Source organism: Spermophilus citellus (genome assembly GCF_964194105.1).
Source record: "Spermophilus citellus genome assembly, chromosome: 17".
Lineage (NCBI taxonomy): Eukaryota > Metazoa > Chordata > Mammalia > Rodentia > Sciuridae > Spermophilus > Spermophilus citellus.
The window spans coordinates 67,344,610-67,360,231 of record NC_138199.1 but is presented as its reverse complement, the minus strand read 5'-3'; the positions used below and the strand labels follow the sequence as shown (position 1 = coordinate 67,360,231).

General features: G+C 39.7%; 1 protein-coding gene across 3 annotated transcripts in view; it reads left to right on the top strand.

Annotated features, from left to right (window-relative positions):
- The window catches only part of ABCA9 (ATP binding cassette subfamily A member 9), a 61,140-nt gene extending 47,062 nt beyond the window's left edge, over positions 1-14,078 (top strand). For all 3 annotated transcript variants that reach the window (XM_081271923.1, XM_081271922.1, XM_081271924.1), the window contains 14 exons: positions 343-462; positions 1,603-1,671; positions 2,108-2,199; positions 2,775-2,895; positions 3,666-3,783; positions 4,559-4,650; positions 7,837-7,997; positions 8,748-8,823; positions 8,897-8,991; positions 10,047-10,166; positions 10,355-10,495; positions 11,390-11,469; positions 13,605-13,660; positions 13,775-14,078. In XM_081271923.1, the coding sequence (XP_081128049.1) occupies positions 343-462; positions 1,603-1,671; positions 2,108-2,199; positions 2,775-2,895; positions 3,666-3,783; positions 4,559-4,650; positions 7,837-7,997; positions 8,748-8,823; positions 8,897-8,991; positions 10,047-10,166; positions 10,355-10,495; positions 11,390-11,469; positions 13,605-13,660; positions 13,775-13,873 (1,440 nt within the window). In that variant the 3' untranslated portion in view covers positions 13,874-14,078. The remainder of the gene's footprint in view (positions 1-342; positions 463-1,602; positions 1,672-2,107; positions 2,200-2,774; positions 2,896-3,665; positions 3,784-4,558; positions 4,651-7,836; positions 7,998-8,747; positions 8,824-8,896; positions 8,992-10,046; positions 10,167-10,354; positions 10,496-11,389; positions 11,470-13,604; positions 13,661-13,774) is intronic.
- The last annotated feature ends 1,544 nt before the right edge of the window (positions 14,079-15,622 follow it).

The following is a 15,622-nucleotide window of genomic DNA, read 5'->3' as shown; positions in this document are numbered from 1 at the left end:
CTTATTTTGAAATGAAAAATAAGTAAGTAAAAATGCAGTTAATATATAATAACTAACTCCTTTATCAAAATCTGAATTTTAGCAAGAACCCCAGCTGACTTGTTTGCCCATTGAGTTTGAGAAGCACTGTTTTATCTACTGAAAATTTCACACTCAGTCTAATAGATTTGTCACCTAATCTTATATCACACACACACACAAAAAGAGCATAATGAAAAATACTGGCTTGGGAGTAAGATGGACATAGAAAACTATAATAAGCTATATGTCTAACCTCTTTGAAAACATCCTGTAATTCAGGTAATTAAGTTTTAGTCATGCTACCTTGTGCTTTTATTTTAGGTCACTGTCTTCTCCATAGTTTCTAATGATCTCAATGAATACGAATTCCTAGGGCTACTTTTCTCCACCATATTAGTGCCACCCTTCACTATGATTGGCTCTCTGCTAATTTATTCTGAGGTAAGTATTTCCAGTCATGTGCTAGGATCATCTTTAGGCCTTAAGCAATGGGCCCTGGATTCTAAACTAGGAAACAAAAAAGAACTGGAGGGAGGTTATGGACAGTGAGAAAAGTGGTCAATGGGTTGGAGGTTCATCAGCTCCAAGTTTCATAGAAAGGACCCTAGAGTAAGGAAGCTGAAAAAGTAAAACTGGATGGTAGAGAGGCTAAAACTCATTTTGGATGGGTCCAATTATGGAGAGTGGGCAACTGAGCATTTAGGGAGAGCAAGATCATTTTAAATGAGGTCAGGGTGGTGGCAAGTCAGATGATTGAAGAAAAAAATAATTTTCTCTAGAGGGAGGAAGGCTGAGATGGTTAGAAATTTACTGTAAAGGGCTTAAAATTACTCAGGGGATAAAAAGGCCTTGTAAATACATTTCAAGAAAAAATACTGACCTTTTGTTTTTTTTCATTTGTTTGGTTTTTTACTCACTAAAGAATTGGGGATGTTGGGAAAATGCACTTGGTGTAATGTGAAGAATTCTGTCTTCTCAAAATTGGATATAGGAGGACAAGAGCAGCATCAGGACTCCAGAGTTCTTGGAGCAAGAGTGCAAAAAAGGACAAATGACAAGAGAAAGCCAGATAAAGTTGGAGAGGGAGTTTGTCTTTAGACGGCTGTGCAGGTGGCTTCAGTGGGTCTCAAAAGTACCTCCCAGTGTTACATGTAAAAGCACCTCAGTCTACAGGCAGGCACAGGCTGGAAGCCTGTAAGACATCTTGGGAGAAGGAGAACCACTATAATCAGAAGATGATTTTTCCTGCTGGGTGCAGTGTCACACAACTGTAATCCCTGTAGCTCAGGAGGCTGAGGCAAGAGGATCACAAGTTCAAAGCCAGTCTCAGCAAAAGTGAGGCACTAAGCAACTCAGTGAGACCCTGTCTCTAAATACAAAATAAGGCTGGAGATGTGGCTCAGTGGCCAAGTACCCCTGAGTTCAATCCCCAGTACCCCAAAATGACTTTTCCTTGATACACAGGGAGAATCAGGTAGGATGGTGGCAAGGTCATTTAAGAGACATTACTTTATCTTAAGAGGAAGGAAATTCATGAATGATGGAAGGTTCATTTATATATTCTGTCTCTTTGTTTTACAGATTTCCTTTGATTCTATGGATTCCTCAGAAGCTTCAGATTCTCCCGTGCTATTTCTGGCTTTGCTAATAGTAAGAAGACATTTCCTTCTCAACTGTCTAACACAGGGGACACAACCTTTGTGTGGTTTGAGATTCCTAATTGCATAACTTTAAAAAGGTCTGGACATTTTAGGCAATGGAACACACACACACACACACACACACACACACACACACGCGCGCGCGCACGCGCGCACACATGTTTTCCAACCTGAACCACCATCATTACAAAGACTACCTCATGCCAAGTGTGAAGTCCAAACTCTAAGCAGCACCAGCACCGGTAGCACCTGTCATCAATGTCCTTTTACTATATTTATGTTACGCTTTCTCTGAGTAACAGATTGTCTTTCAAACTTGTGAGAATGTTAATTTTATATCTGATCAAACTTCTTCGGTCAGTTGTAATAATGAAAATTCTTGTTTTATGATGAAGTTCACTTTGCTTGTCTCTCTCTTTCCCTAGCCTTACCTCCATTGTTTCATTTTCCTTTTTGTTCTTGGATGTCTGGAAAGAAACTTCAGGCGGAAATCAATGAGAAAGGACCCAGTGTTCAGGTGGAGAAAATTCAAATTATTATAATTCATGGCATGTTACTGAGTTTGAGGATATAGTCATAACAAACGTGAGGGCTTGTGTTGAATATTTGAAAATGAAATGGAAGCTAGTAATTGGAAAATCTTCAAATAGGAAACTATGGGGAAGGTGTTACCAAGACTCAGGTGTGCCTTGAACACCTGAACTACCACACAGAAGGCCAATCTAACATTGGTAGGGTAGAGAATGACAAGATGACACACAGTTTTTAGGTTCCTTTTATCCTACAGCCCTGCCTCAGAATCCATAGTTGGAGGATGTATACTATATTATTGTTTATGAAAAAGTCATTGCCAATGAGGAGAATTATACTTGGGTAAAAGCAAAGGCAGGATAAGGGTAGCATCACTGGATTCATTGATGGTACCCGGGCTGCTTGAAAGGCAAGTGGCAGAGAGGAGAAGAATAAAGATTGTGCTGTGCACACCTCATTAATCTAGTCAAATAATTGATAGTAGGATAGAGGGGGTTCAGTATTTTTGCCACACGTAGTTTCAACTGGAAATCCATCATTATCATGCTGTTTTGATTTTAGAATTTCTCCAAGAAGTGGTGATGTTTCACCAAACCCAGAAGATCCTGAAGGAGAAGATGAAGATGTTAAGATAGAAAGAACGAGAACAGCCAATGCTATGGCTATCCTGGATCTGCCCCAGGTAGAACCTACAAACCCATTCTTTACCAGATGATTTTGTCAGTCCGATGAAGAGAGCAATTGTCTAATCCTAATTTTTGAAAAGCACATGAGATTCTTTCATCCTTACTTGTGTAGTTTATGACTTCACTTCAATAGGTACATGGTGCTCACAAAGCTAGGAGAGCAGAGGAAACACAGATACAGACACACACACACACACACACACAAACACAGACACACATACACACACACACACACACACATACACAGAGGACAGAGAAATATGAACTTGTCAATTTATTTTTTAGGGTGATAGTTTTTTTTTTTTTTTTTTTTTTTTTGGGTAATAGGGATTGAACAACTCCAGGGCACTTAACAACTGAGACACATCCCTAGCCTCTTTTTATATTTTATTTTGAGACAAGTTCTCTCTAAATTGCTCAGGGCCTCACTAAATTGCTGAGACTGGCTGTGAACTTGAGATCCTTCTGCTTTGGCCTCCCCAGCTGCTGGGATTACAAGTGTACATCACCACTCCTGGCTAGGGTGATAGTTTTAATAAATACAGCTAAACGTTGCAAAGCCTAAGTAAGATTTTGTGAATTGCAAAAGCTCTTCCCCTGCAGGAAGTCAGCCTTGGGAGAGTTTGCTTGAAATGGCAGCTTGTAGGGGAAAGACTGGTTTGATGGATGGTTTTATAAAGAAGAAGGCTTGGTGGGAAGGTGCATGGAGCACTCTCTGGATTGAAGGTGAGGATAATGCCCTTTGGCTACTGGCCTGTCTTTTCAGAAACCAGTCATCATTGCCAGCTGTTTGCGGAAGGAATATGCAGGCAAAAAGAAAAACTGCTTTTCCAGACCGAAGAAAAAAATCGCCACAAGAAACGTCTCTTTCTGCGTTAAAAAAGGTTGGAAGCTATCGTTCTGTTGGAGTGTGATTTGGACCTCTGAAGACTAGAGCTTTCTAAGGCAGGATGGGTGTTGAATCTGGGGGCAGCTCTTGATGATCAGGAAATACAGCCAAGGCATCTATTGGCTAAGGCTGCCCCTTCCTGCCTCAAGCCTCCCCGTAGAGTTAGGACATGGTTTCTCCTCGCCTAGGAAGACAGTTTTGTCTGCTCCATTAAAAAAGAGAGACACAAACAGACAGAATAAGAGACAGTGTTTCTGTTAAAATGGATGGCTAGATTTTATTCTGATTTATTTTCAAATATGACTTTTCTTTTTATTTATTTTTCTGATGCTGGGGATAGAACCCAGGGCCTTGCATATGCAGGCGAGTGCTCTATCACTGAGCTACACCCACAGCCTCCATACAGATTTTACAATGAAATAATTTCACAATGATGGGAACCCACTGAAGCATACTAGTGCATTCTTCTTGTCTAACAAATAGCACATGTTATGGAAAATGTTCATTGAATGCAACCAACCTAAAATAAAAATGTGTTTCAAATTCCAGCTCAGCCTCTTACAAACTGCATGACCTTATGCAAGATATTTATGTTCTTTAAGCCTCAGCTTCCTCTTCTGTAAAATGAGGCTAGTAATAACATCAGGGATGCATGTTTGTGAAGAATAAGTGAAATAATGTACATAGCACATTTCACATAGTGCTTGCCAGTGGTATTTGCTTTTATTCTTGTAATGATTGCATATTCTGAGTATACCTATTTCTTTCAGGTGAAGTTATAGGGCTGCTAGGACACAATGGAGCTGGGAAAAGTACTACCATTAAGATGATAACTGGAGACACAAAACCAACTGCAGGGCAGGTCAGTAAAACCTACAGAGAGATGGTCACTAATGCCACCCAGAACAATGCTTTACAATGAATATGATCACAATCTTAAAAATGCACAGATGACCCTTAATAAGTTAGTGGGATTTATGCATCAGATGAAAAGGATTAATTTAAAAATTCACTCTCTGATTCCAAAAATAGTTGTCAAAAAAGGCTGATGTTACCTATACTGTGCCCTTTATTGAGTAAAACATTAGTGGAAACATAGGTGTCTTGAGATAGAGATCTTTACTTTGTTGACCTATCTGTCCTAAGAACTTGTTCAGTTGAACTGTCTCATGGAGTATCGAATCAGAAACCACAGTCAGAATAATGACAAGTCCTGCTAATGTGACTGCAGTTGCAAATCTTCATGTTTCGTAATTCTTCTCTAGTTAAACGCTGTAATTATGGATATGTGAGACTTGTGTAATAATAAAAGTCCATCAGCAAGGAGAACATCATAGATCTTTACAGAGGGTCTCTGCGACAGAAACTTTCTTATTGTGACACATCCTGACCCAACAGATGTAAAGATGTGGGAAGCTGAGCAGCAGGAGGTATTACTGTAGGTACATTGAAGTTCTTAAAGACAACAGGTTATTGGCAAAAGACCTAGGATTTATTACAACAATAATAATCAGAGGTAAGAAAAAATAATAATAATTGTCTAAACTCCAAAGCAAAAACCTGAGTAATATACTCATTCCACTTGTCAAGGCCAAATGATGGACAGACAAAGGACTATCACTTTGGAGGGAAAATACTATTGGCCTTTGAGAGGAGGTTAAAGTCAGAGAGAGTGCTGACAAAGGAATTTTTCCTGGGGTGGTGACATGATGGGTGTCTTTCCCTTTCCACCCTTGCCTCACCCAGCTAAAGCAGTCCTTTAAAATGCAAATAAGGTCATGTCACTCTCTGTTACAATCTCCCACTTGGAATTGACCCCAAATCTTTACAGTGGCTGCAAAAGGCTCCACATGACTTGGGCTCCTTGTCACTGTCTTTCATAACCTTTACCCCTTGTTAGATTGACCCTCATTCACCTTCTTATTGTAGGATCTTTATGTTACTGAAAGATCTTTCTTTGTCCCAATTCCAATCCAATAATGAGGACAAAGTTTAGAGGAAAACTTCTATTGCTTTGTTAGCAAAGGAGAAACACTGGGGACTCCTGTCCCAAGAGGCTAGGGTTCTAACCATCAGGGAACAGAGGGCTTTTAAACAGGTGATTCAAAGTCATACTCCAGCTGTGCCCAGTCAGGGGTCAGAATTCTCTTATGACCTTGAGAGATAGCTGTTTTTTTTTTTTTTATTGATTGTTCAAAACATTACAGAGCTCATGATATATCATCTTTCATACATTAGACTCAATTGGGTTTTGAACTCCCATTTTTACCCCAAATACAGATTGCAGAATCACATCTGTTACATACTCACATTATTACATAATGGCATATTAGTGACTGTTGTATTCTGCTACCTTTCCTATCCCCTACTATCCCCCCTCCCCACCACTCCCCTCCCATCTTCCCTCTCTACCTCCTCTGCTGTTGTTCAATTCTCTCCCCTTTTTTTCCCCCTGCTGTTTCTTAAATCTTCTGGTGCCTGTCCTAAAGTCTGGATTCCTTCATTTCTGGTGTGTGAGCTCAAGGACAGGTAACTTGGCCTAGGATGGAAGGAAGATTAATCTTACTTTCCCCATGGTTAGGGAGGGAGATGGGAAGAAGAGAAAGAAAGAAAAAAAAAACTAAAAACATCAGTTTTAAAATAAACCAATGATGGAGCAGCAAGGGTCATGGTCAAAGCATGAAGTAGGCCCCTGCTGCATTTGGGCTTGGTCTCCCTGGAGCCGGGGTGCCCTGCCCTTCGCTCTTCATCTGCTTGGTTATCTCCTTCTAGTCACTATAAAATCTACCTTTCCAAAAGGCCTACATTATTTGCAAAATTAAAACCTTCATAGTCTTTTTAAACACATTTATTTCCTTGAAATCGTGAAGCAGAACCTTTAATTAGTTCACTTACATGTTTACATCTTTATTTTTTTGTTTGTTTGTTTCTTTCTCTAGAACAAAAGCTCCATGAGGCAAAGTTACTTTATTTTCTCCTCTTTTGTACTGGGGAGAGATAATATAGCAACAAGTTCAAGGCTTGGATTCTGAAGATAGATCTAGTTCCAGGTTTACCTTCTGTGACCTTGTGCAAATCCATGCACATGTTGGTTTTCTCATATGTAAAACAGGAATGATGAGACCAACACATAACATATATAGGGTTTCTGTAAGGATAACATAGTTCAAAATATATGAAATGCTTAGATTTGGCCCATAGCAAGCACTGAGTTCACATTAGCTATTATTGCACAGCACAGGGAATAAGAAATGCTCTCATGGGCTTATTGGTTCTTATGGAGCAGACAATGTGAAGTTTTTTCACTTATTACTTAGCTCAGATTTCTCAAACTTGAAACAAGTGATGTTTCAGACTGGATAATTTTTGTACGTAGTAGGATATTTAGCAACATCTGTGGTCTCCACCCACTAAATGCCAGTATAACACTTTCCACGTCACAGACACACAAACTGTGGCCATCAAAACTGTCTCCAGACATTGCTAAATGGTTACTTGGGAGGCTGGTTACTTGGGAGGCTGAGTTGGGGTTCACAAGTTTGAGGCCAGCCCAGGCAGCTTAGCAAAAGCCTGTCACAGAATAATAAGCAGGGCTGGGGACTATAACTCAGTGAGAGTGCCCTGGGTTCAGTCCCCAGTACCAAAAAAAAAAAAGTACCCTGGGGGAAGGTTTGCCCCTGACTGAGAACCACTGCCTTATTGTGAAATAGACCCTATGATTATAATTATTTATTACTACTGAAACAGAATCCTTAATAAGTATCTATTCTTATTAGTATTTGGATCAACAAATGAAGTCAAGCAATGAACAACCCAATAAGAAACTTTGACTTCAACCCTGGCATTGGGGTTGGTAACAAAGTCTCTAACAAGGAGGAAGATTTGCTTTTTGAATTATTGAGTGTTTTATCACCATTTTTTTTCTCTGAAGTGATTACATATTTACTCTTAGAGCCCATGTATGTGAAGATAAGGCCACTGGAGTACACACTCATGTGACAAACACACCCAATTTTGAATAATCTTTAAGAATGAACTTTTTGTATAGGTGATTTTGAAAGGAAGCTGTGGAGGGGATGTTCCTGGGTTCCTGGGGTACTGTCCTCAGGAGAATGTGCTGTGGCCCAGCCTGACAGTGAGGGAACACCTGGAGGTGTATGCTGCTGTGAAGGGGCTGAAGAAAAGGGACGCCTCTGCCATCATTACACAGTACGTGGGGAGCCACACCCATTTGTCTATGGGGGAGGGGTAGACAAATCAGAGGAGGCACTTTCTAGCTACTGATCCCTTGCTCATAGGAGAAGATTTGGGCATCTAGAACCCCAGTTCACTATTATTTTCTCACCCGATGAGCCTGAGGGAGAAAGTTTACTAATTATTGCTAATATAAAAAGAAGTCATGGAAAATATAAGTGTAACAACTATGAACGGCTCATATAGTATTAGTCAATTTTGTGCTACTATCATGAAATACCTGAGGCCAGCTACTTTTGAAGAAAGTAACTCACAGTTTTAGAGGCTGGAAGTCTAGTATTGAGCAATCCCATTGGTTTGGCCTCTGGTGAGGGCCCAACAGCAGATGACATGGCAGGGATGTGTATAAGATGGAGAGGTCACATGACCTGACAGGAAACCAGAGGGAGCTGGGGATTCCAAAATTTCTTGTGAGGCCATGCCCCTAAATGACCTAGAGACAGGCCATTAAGCCACACCTCTTAAAGGTCCACACTGCCTCCTAACATCACCACATTAGAAACCAAACTTCTACCACATTAACCATTGGGGACAAATTATATCTATGCCATAGCAATATCCCAGGAGATTTCAAAGCTATTACCACTCTGATGACTATAATAGAGAAATTTTTAAAATTCCTCAACTACAAATTTCTCTATTATAGCGTTTGTTCTGATTTGCTTGTTCTTGTTTCCCATTGTTCATGGATTGTGTTTCCTTCAGGTTGGTGGATGCCTTCAAGCTGCAGGACCAGCTAAAGGGTCCTGTGAATACCTTGTCAGAGGGAATAAAAAGAAAGGTATGAGAAGGGCTTGGGGGAGGTCTGTGCACCCTGCCGACCAGTGCCGGATGGGCTCTCCCTCTTGTTCCAGCTGTGCTTCCTGCTGAGCATCCTGGGGAACCCATCAGTGGTGCTTCTGGATGAGCCATCTACTGGGATGGACCCTGAGGGGCAGCAACACATGTGGTAAGGCATGATCATGAGCAACTCCATGTGGATTTACGGATCCTGTAACAACTGACCTTCAAAGTAGTTCTCTTAGAAAATCTATTATCAGGAGAAGTAAAATGAAGGGAAGAAATGTCTGATTTCATATTCAATTATTAAGGAGAAAAAGATGCATTCATTTATATTATTTAGAATGTGGTTTAGACAGAACATAGAGGATGATATTGGGTAAAGAGTTGTTTGGAAGAATGCTGACTTTCAGGAGTATATATGAGAAGGCAGAGGGAAGAAGGACAAAAATAGAGAACTTATTATAAAATACGTAATAATCAAAATATATATGCTGTAAATATAAATGTTCAATGCCCCAAACCAATGCCCTAAACCAATGCCTACTCTAAGAATTTTATTTTTTTCTTAAGTCTTCTGGGTATGCACAATGCATACTTAATTGAATTGATCCTTTATGTATTTATTTATTATCTTTCGTTGGCAATGGACCTTTAATTTTATTTTTTTATTTATATAAGGTGCTGAGAATTGAACCCAGTACCTCACACCATGCTAGGCAAGTGCTCTACAACTGAGCCACAACCCCAGCCCACAATCTTTCTTCAACATAACCAAGACACAATTCTTAAAGGAGGATAAAAGAAACATCCCAAGTCCTCAATATGTTCTGTAATTATTTTTTTGGAAATTTTTGAAATCTGTCATTTTGTACCTTTACAGCATATATTGTGATACATATTTCATAGTAAGTTCCCCCTTTTTGTCCTTCTTCCCTCTGCACTCTCATAAATACATCTGAAATTTAGCATTTTTCCAAACGTTTTACCCAATATCCTCCTCTATGTTCTGTCTAAGCCACATTCTAAATTATAAGCTCTAACCAATAGATTGGTTATTTCCATGCTTTTCATCCTTTCATGAATCCTGGTTTGGGTCTAGGCTGAATTCACTTCATGTTTCAATGTTCACTGCATGCCCCAATGGAAATTAAAAAAAAAAAAAAATTACACAATACCTTGAGCATTTGCTTAAGATATCACTTTCCCTTGACCTAATTTTAGGCAGGCCATCCGGGCCACCTTTAGAAACTCAGAGCGGGGTGCCCTCCTGACCACCCATTACATGGCAGAGGCAGAGGCCGTGTGTGACCGCGTGGCCATCATGGTGTCCGGAAGGCTGAGGTGAGTACTCGTCTGGGCCCACGCTTGGCCCCCCAGTAGCATACTCTGGTAGAAAGTCATTGCCAATGTGAGGAGCTGGTGCATCTGCTCCCAGCTCTGTGTGGCCCTCCCCAGCCCTCAGAGGTAAAATAGCACCAGCAGTAGATTTCTCCCTTACCTTGCTTGACGTCATCCTCCCCTACCTCCAGGTGTATCGGTTCCATTCAACACCTAAAAAGCAAATTTGGCAAAGATTACTTGCTGGAGATGAAGGTGAAGACCCCTGAGCATGTGGAGTCCCTCCATGCTGAGATCCTGAAGCTCTTCCCCCAGGCTGCAAGGCAGGAAAGGTAGACACAGGTGTTGTTTGTTTTATCTTGGCCTTTCTGTAAAGAGTGATGAGAAATAGAAGCTTTATTGGTTTTGGTTTTTTTTTTTTCCATACAAGGGATTGAACCTGGTGTGCTAACCACTGAACCACATCCCCAGCCCATCTTTAGTTTTTATTTTGAGATAGGGTCTTGCTAAGTTGCTCAGGGCCTCGATATGTCATTCTTTTTTTTTTTTTTTTTGTAACTCTACAATAATTGTATGTTAATTATGTTAATTACAGAAAGGCTCCTATTCCAAGGCTACTAGAGGAGGAAAAACAAGACAACTAAGTGCTGATTTAGAGGTAGAATCTTGCAAAGGAATTAGCATTTGTGGGACCTCTATACTGCACCAGCTACTGAGTATACATTTACTTAGGTCATTTCCACAGCCCTTTCTAGAAACTAAAGTAATCCTCTATTAAAGGAGATGCCCTGCATAAATTACATGGTTCAGTTTTGGGCCTCACTAGAAGCTCAGTGAACGGTGTCTTTTAGCTTTTGTGTTATTATTACTAATGGTGCTTGAGGCTTAGGTAGGTTAGGTAATAATGATAGCTAGTGGTGAACACTGGAGTTGAACCTGCTGCTTTTTATTTAAAAGCTCTTCTCTTTTCACTAAGAACCAGGAGAAGTGGTTCTCCCTGATTGAGGCATAGATGCTGTGCATCTCTCCCTGTGCCTCCCAATTTCCTCTGAGTGGATTAACTTTCATTGGTCAAAGAGAATGTATTCTCAGATTGTCTCCAAGACCATACACTGTGTGTATTTAAACAAAATGTGGACAAAATTATTTCTCCTTTTCAGACATGTACCCATTACAGATCCTGTCCTTGAAAACTTGGGCTCAATGTCACTGTCTTGTCTTTGCAGGTTCTCCTCCCTCCTGGTCTATAAGTTGCCTGTTGAGGATGTGCAACCTTTGTCCCGGGCTTTCTTCAAATTGGAGATAGGCAAGTGTCTGTGTAGAGATGAGACTCTGAGAAACAGAAAAAGCCAAACCAGAAATAAAAAAATATATATATGCATAAAGAATTGTGATATTACATGCTAAATAAATCACTGAGTCTTCTAATACAGTGGTTCTCAGCAGGGGGGTGATTTGGCAACATCTGGGGTTGCTTTTGGTTCTTATGGGTAGCAGTAAGAAGGCAGGGTGCAACTGGCATCTAGAGAGTTGAAGCCAGAGAACTGCTGAGCATCCACATTGCCTAGGGAAGTCCCTATGAGAAAGAATGATCTAACAAACATGTCATCAGGGCTCAGTTCCAGAAACCTTGTCCTCAATGAACAAGGCTCTGGGGGAAAGAGACCATTGACATTCAGAGCTGCAACATCCACAGATTTATACAAGCAGAAAAATATCAATTTGGTTTTTTTTTTTTTATCTTGAAGTATTCTTAGATAGCATTAGAAAGTGATAAGAAGTTTCCTCTCTTTGTTCAGGTGGGCTAATCCATGACTCTTTTGGGGTCCCTGGTTTTTGGTCTTGGCACACCACATTGATCTAACCGGGGCTTGTTTTTCACCATGTTAGTGTAAGAAACCTGATGAGCTATGAACTCTCCCCAGGCCTCCTCTTGAGTTGTGCTTTCTGGCTTGCTTCCTGACTTTATGAGAGGCCTCAGGCTTTCCAGCTTTTAAAGAGGGACTTCTCCTAGAGACATCATTATAATTACCCAATAAGGTCTTCTTTTTCTCATCCTTTGTTTACCCTGTCTCTATGCTCTATATTTTATACTGACCACTTTGGCTTACGGATTAGTCTTGTGTCATTCTTGTGGGAAGGATTCCCACAGTGGTCTCTGATCAACAGGAAACATTTATAATGGATTAGTAGCAGGAATATTGATGTTCCAGGAAGGCTGACTCCCAAGAATACAAGAAAGCTTGTTCTTTAAGAGATTTCTAATGTTTTTGCTTTCAAAAACTATTCTCTCCTACCCCCAAATTCCTTCCATTGTGCTTATTTTGCTGAGACTAAGATTTTTATGTGTATGGGAAAATACACATCTTTTTTTAAAAATCACAGTCCTATCCTATTGTGTGAGGATGACACAAAGTGCAAAATGTGGAGACATAAGCCAGCATTTTTTTTATCCAGGTATCAATAGGCATCACTGCACTCTCGGCTGCAACACATTTATCGAGTGAGCTAGGCTGGGTACCATGCAGGAAAATGCATGCCCTGTGACAATTCTTCTTAGATTCATTCTTCCTAACCACCAGATCACATTTGAGTAATGCAAACTCCAACCAAACTCTAGGGTCATGTGCTTCTCCCCAGTCAGGCTTGCCTCCAATTTGGAGGTCTGTAGCTGGGAAGATGGGATAGTCCGTGTTGTCTCTCTTCTTAATCTGTTCTTGATTCATAAGCTGAAGTTTGGGCCCTCTCCAGAGTAGAGTGAAAGGGAAAAGGAAGGGATAATATGGAGCAAAGCTTGATTGGATCATCAGAGCTGTAACTATAACACCAGGGGCTCCTGTAAGGAGTGTAATAGCAAGAAACAGCAAAACCATACTTAGGTTCACAGAGGTGGGCGGGGCGGGGAATAGAACCTGGGAGTAGAGTCAGAGTCAGGTGGAATTTACCACCTTGGAGAGACAGTAACTTTCAATCAAGGGACACACTTAGTGTCAGGGAGGGAGTGAAAGCATAAATGCTATGACCTCCCCCCTCCGTCCCTCTGGCTAGTCTTTCCTCTGCTAGGACCCACTGGGAGACATCTCTTAATGTCAGCTTGTGACATTAAGGCAGAGAAGAATGAGGGGAGATATAGAGGGGCCCATGGAAGTTTTTCAGCACAGTGGGAACTGTCTTTTAGCTAGCATGGGTATTCTGGAACTTTTTATATTGTCTTCCATTCTTGAGGTGACTCTGCCACAAACCTCTATGAAAATGGGACAGTATTTCCTTCCTATTATATGAGCATATGGTGCATATGCTTTTTCATACTCAACCCAAGAATATTTATTACCTTCTATTTTATATTTAAGATCTACTTGTATGTGCTTTGGGGACATGACTCAATAAAATTCCCTAAATAAAAAATATACGAACCTTTAATATATTTTCATCCTTCCACAGTCAAACAGAGCTTCGACCTGGAGGAGTACAGTCTCTCGCAGTCCACCCTGGAGCAGGTGGGTTGGCTTTAGTGGTTCCACGTCATCCATGAATCTAAGTGTCTTGTATGTGCATACCCTTTGCGCAGGGTGACAACCCTCCCCTTTTATTTATGATTTTCTCCCTTTCAGGTTTTCCTGGAGCTCTCCAAGGAGCAGGAGCTGGATGACTTTGATAATGAACTTGATCTCTCAGTCAAGTGGAAACTTCTCCCACAGGAAGAGCCTTAAAGCTGCAAATAATTTGCTTCTCTTTTAGCTTGTGATTCATTTTTAAGACAGTATTTTATAGCATTAATATGCCTTATCTCAGAATAGCACAAAATATTTTTGAAACTCATGTCATAACTTTTCCCAATAGTATTATTTTCAGTAGAGCAAGTGGGTAAATTCAGTGAGAGCAATGATACAGCCAAAGATTATCCAGACCACACAGCCAAAGATTATCCAGACCACACAGCCACGGGACCAGCCAACAAGTCCCATTCCGCAGAGTACTAGGTTTACAAATGTATTTATGATAAGATTGTTGACACTTCTGAGGACAAGACAGAGATCATTTAACTTTTCTTAAACTTCAACATATTGAATATTTTCTCATCTTTTTGATTAGGTAAAGTAGAACTTAAGATATAATATTGATTTTACAGAAAATCGATTACCTAGCAGCACAGTATTTGCTTTTTGTAACTCGTTTTTTAACCTCTTTTTAATTCAGTGAGTCTCTTTTTCTGTCATTATTCAGACTTTAGGTTACAGAGTAAATGTTTTGCCTGTGATGATTATAAAAGAAATTTGAAAACTGTCAACACATATGCTTGCAATAAGAATTTGAATGATCAACTTGAGGAGCATTTTTAAAACACGTTTTGCATTCTAATTTGAAACATATTTTTAATTTTGTATTTTTTAATGATATAAGTATGTACTCTTAGCAAATTATTAAAGAGTCATAGGTCTTAATTTACTCTATCTTTATATGTTATGACTTATCATGTGACCCTAAAGCACCTTAAAATCAACAGAATAAATCTGTAAAGTCTTTTTTCGGTGATTTTTCATTGTTGTTACTACTTCACTACTATTAATGATGCTAGATAATTGAACATTTGAAGAAGGCTATGTGAAAGACCTTTTTTATTGCAATATTTCTTGTATCTTCTGGTTTATGGAATTACCATGGTGCCATTGACCTGTGAGAATACTCATATGAGATAAAGGGCCCTGGATTTCTTATTCTAAAAAAGGAGACATTAATATGGGTTTTAGTGACCCACTTGACTTTTATGAGTTACAAAGTGTTTGAAATACGTCAACACATTGAAGACTACATTTTTATTAGTACTAGAATAATTGTCCCTTGCAATGAACCAAGGGCTCCAAACTGCAATTATCACTGAATTATAAGTAATAATACACTGTTCCCTAAACAATGCGTCATTTTCTAAGACTTGGCTCAGTCACACTAATAACATTCTATTAGACTCAGGAAACATTTCAATGAAGCATTTTTTTTGATGAGAAAATGTTAATGTACTATGTATTATGAGAAATAGCCAAAACATGCATGTATCATTTTAGCCAATGGTACGTTTTCAAGGCTAAAAAAGTGAAGATAAACAATGTTAATAATCTGTGCAAGAATGTTTCAAGGAGAGGACTTGTATCTAGCAGTCCTGTAAAAGAAACTAAAACTAAACTTGAGTCACAAGAATTTCAGACATATAATTTTAGAAGCAGTCAAGTGATAATGGCAACATTGTCATTTATAAGAAGACTAAGAATACACATCATCTGCTAGACTCTCTACAAACATTGATTACTTTGTGCCTACTTCATACTAACATTGCAAATACTTATTTATATTTATTTTGTCACTGTAGGAGGCAGAATTTCTAAAATGGCACACTAAAGATGTCCTCCCAAACTCCAGGCCCTTTGACTATGATGTGCTATTGGTCCATGGTGTCTATTATGTTG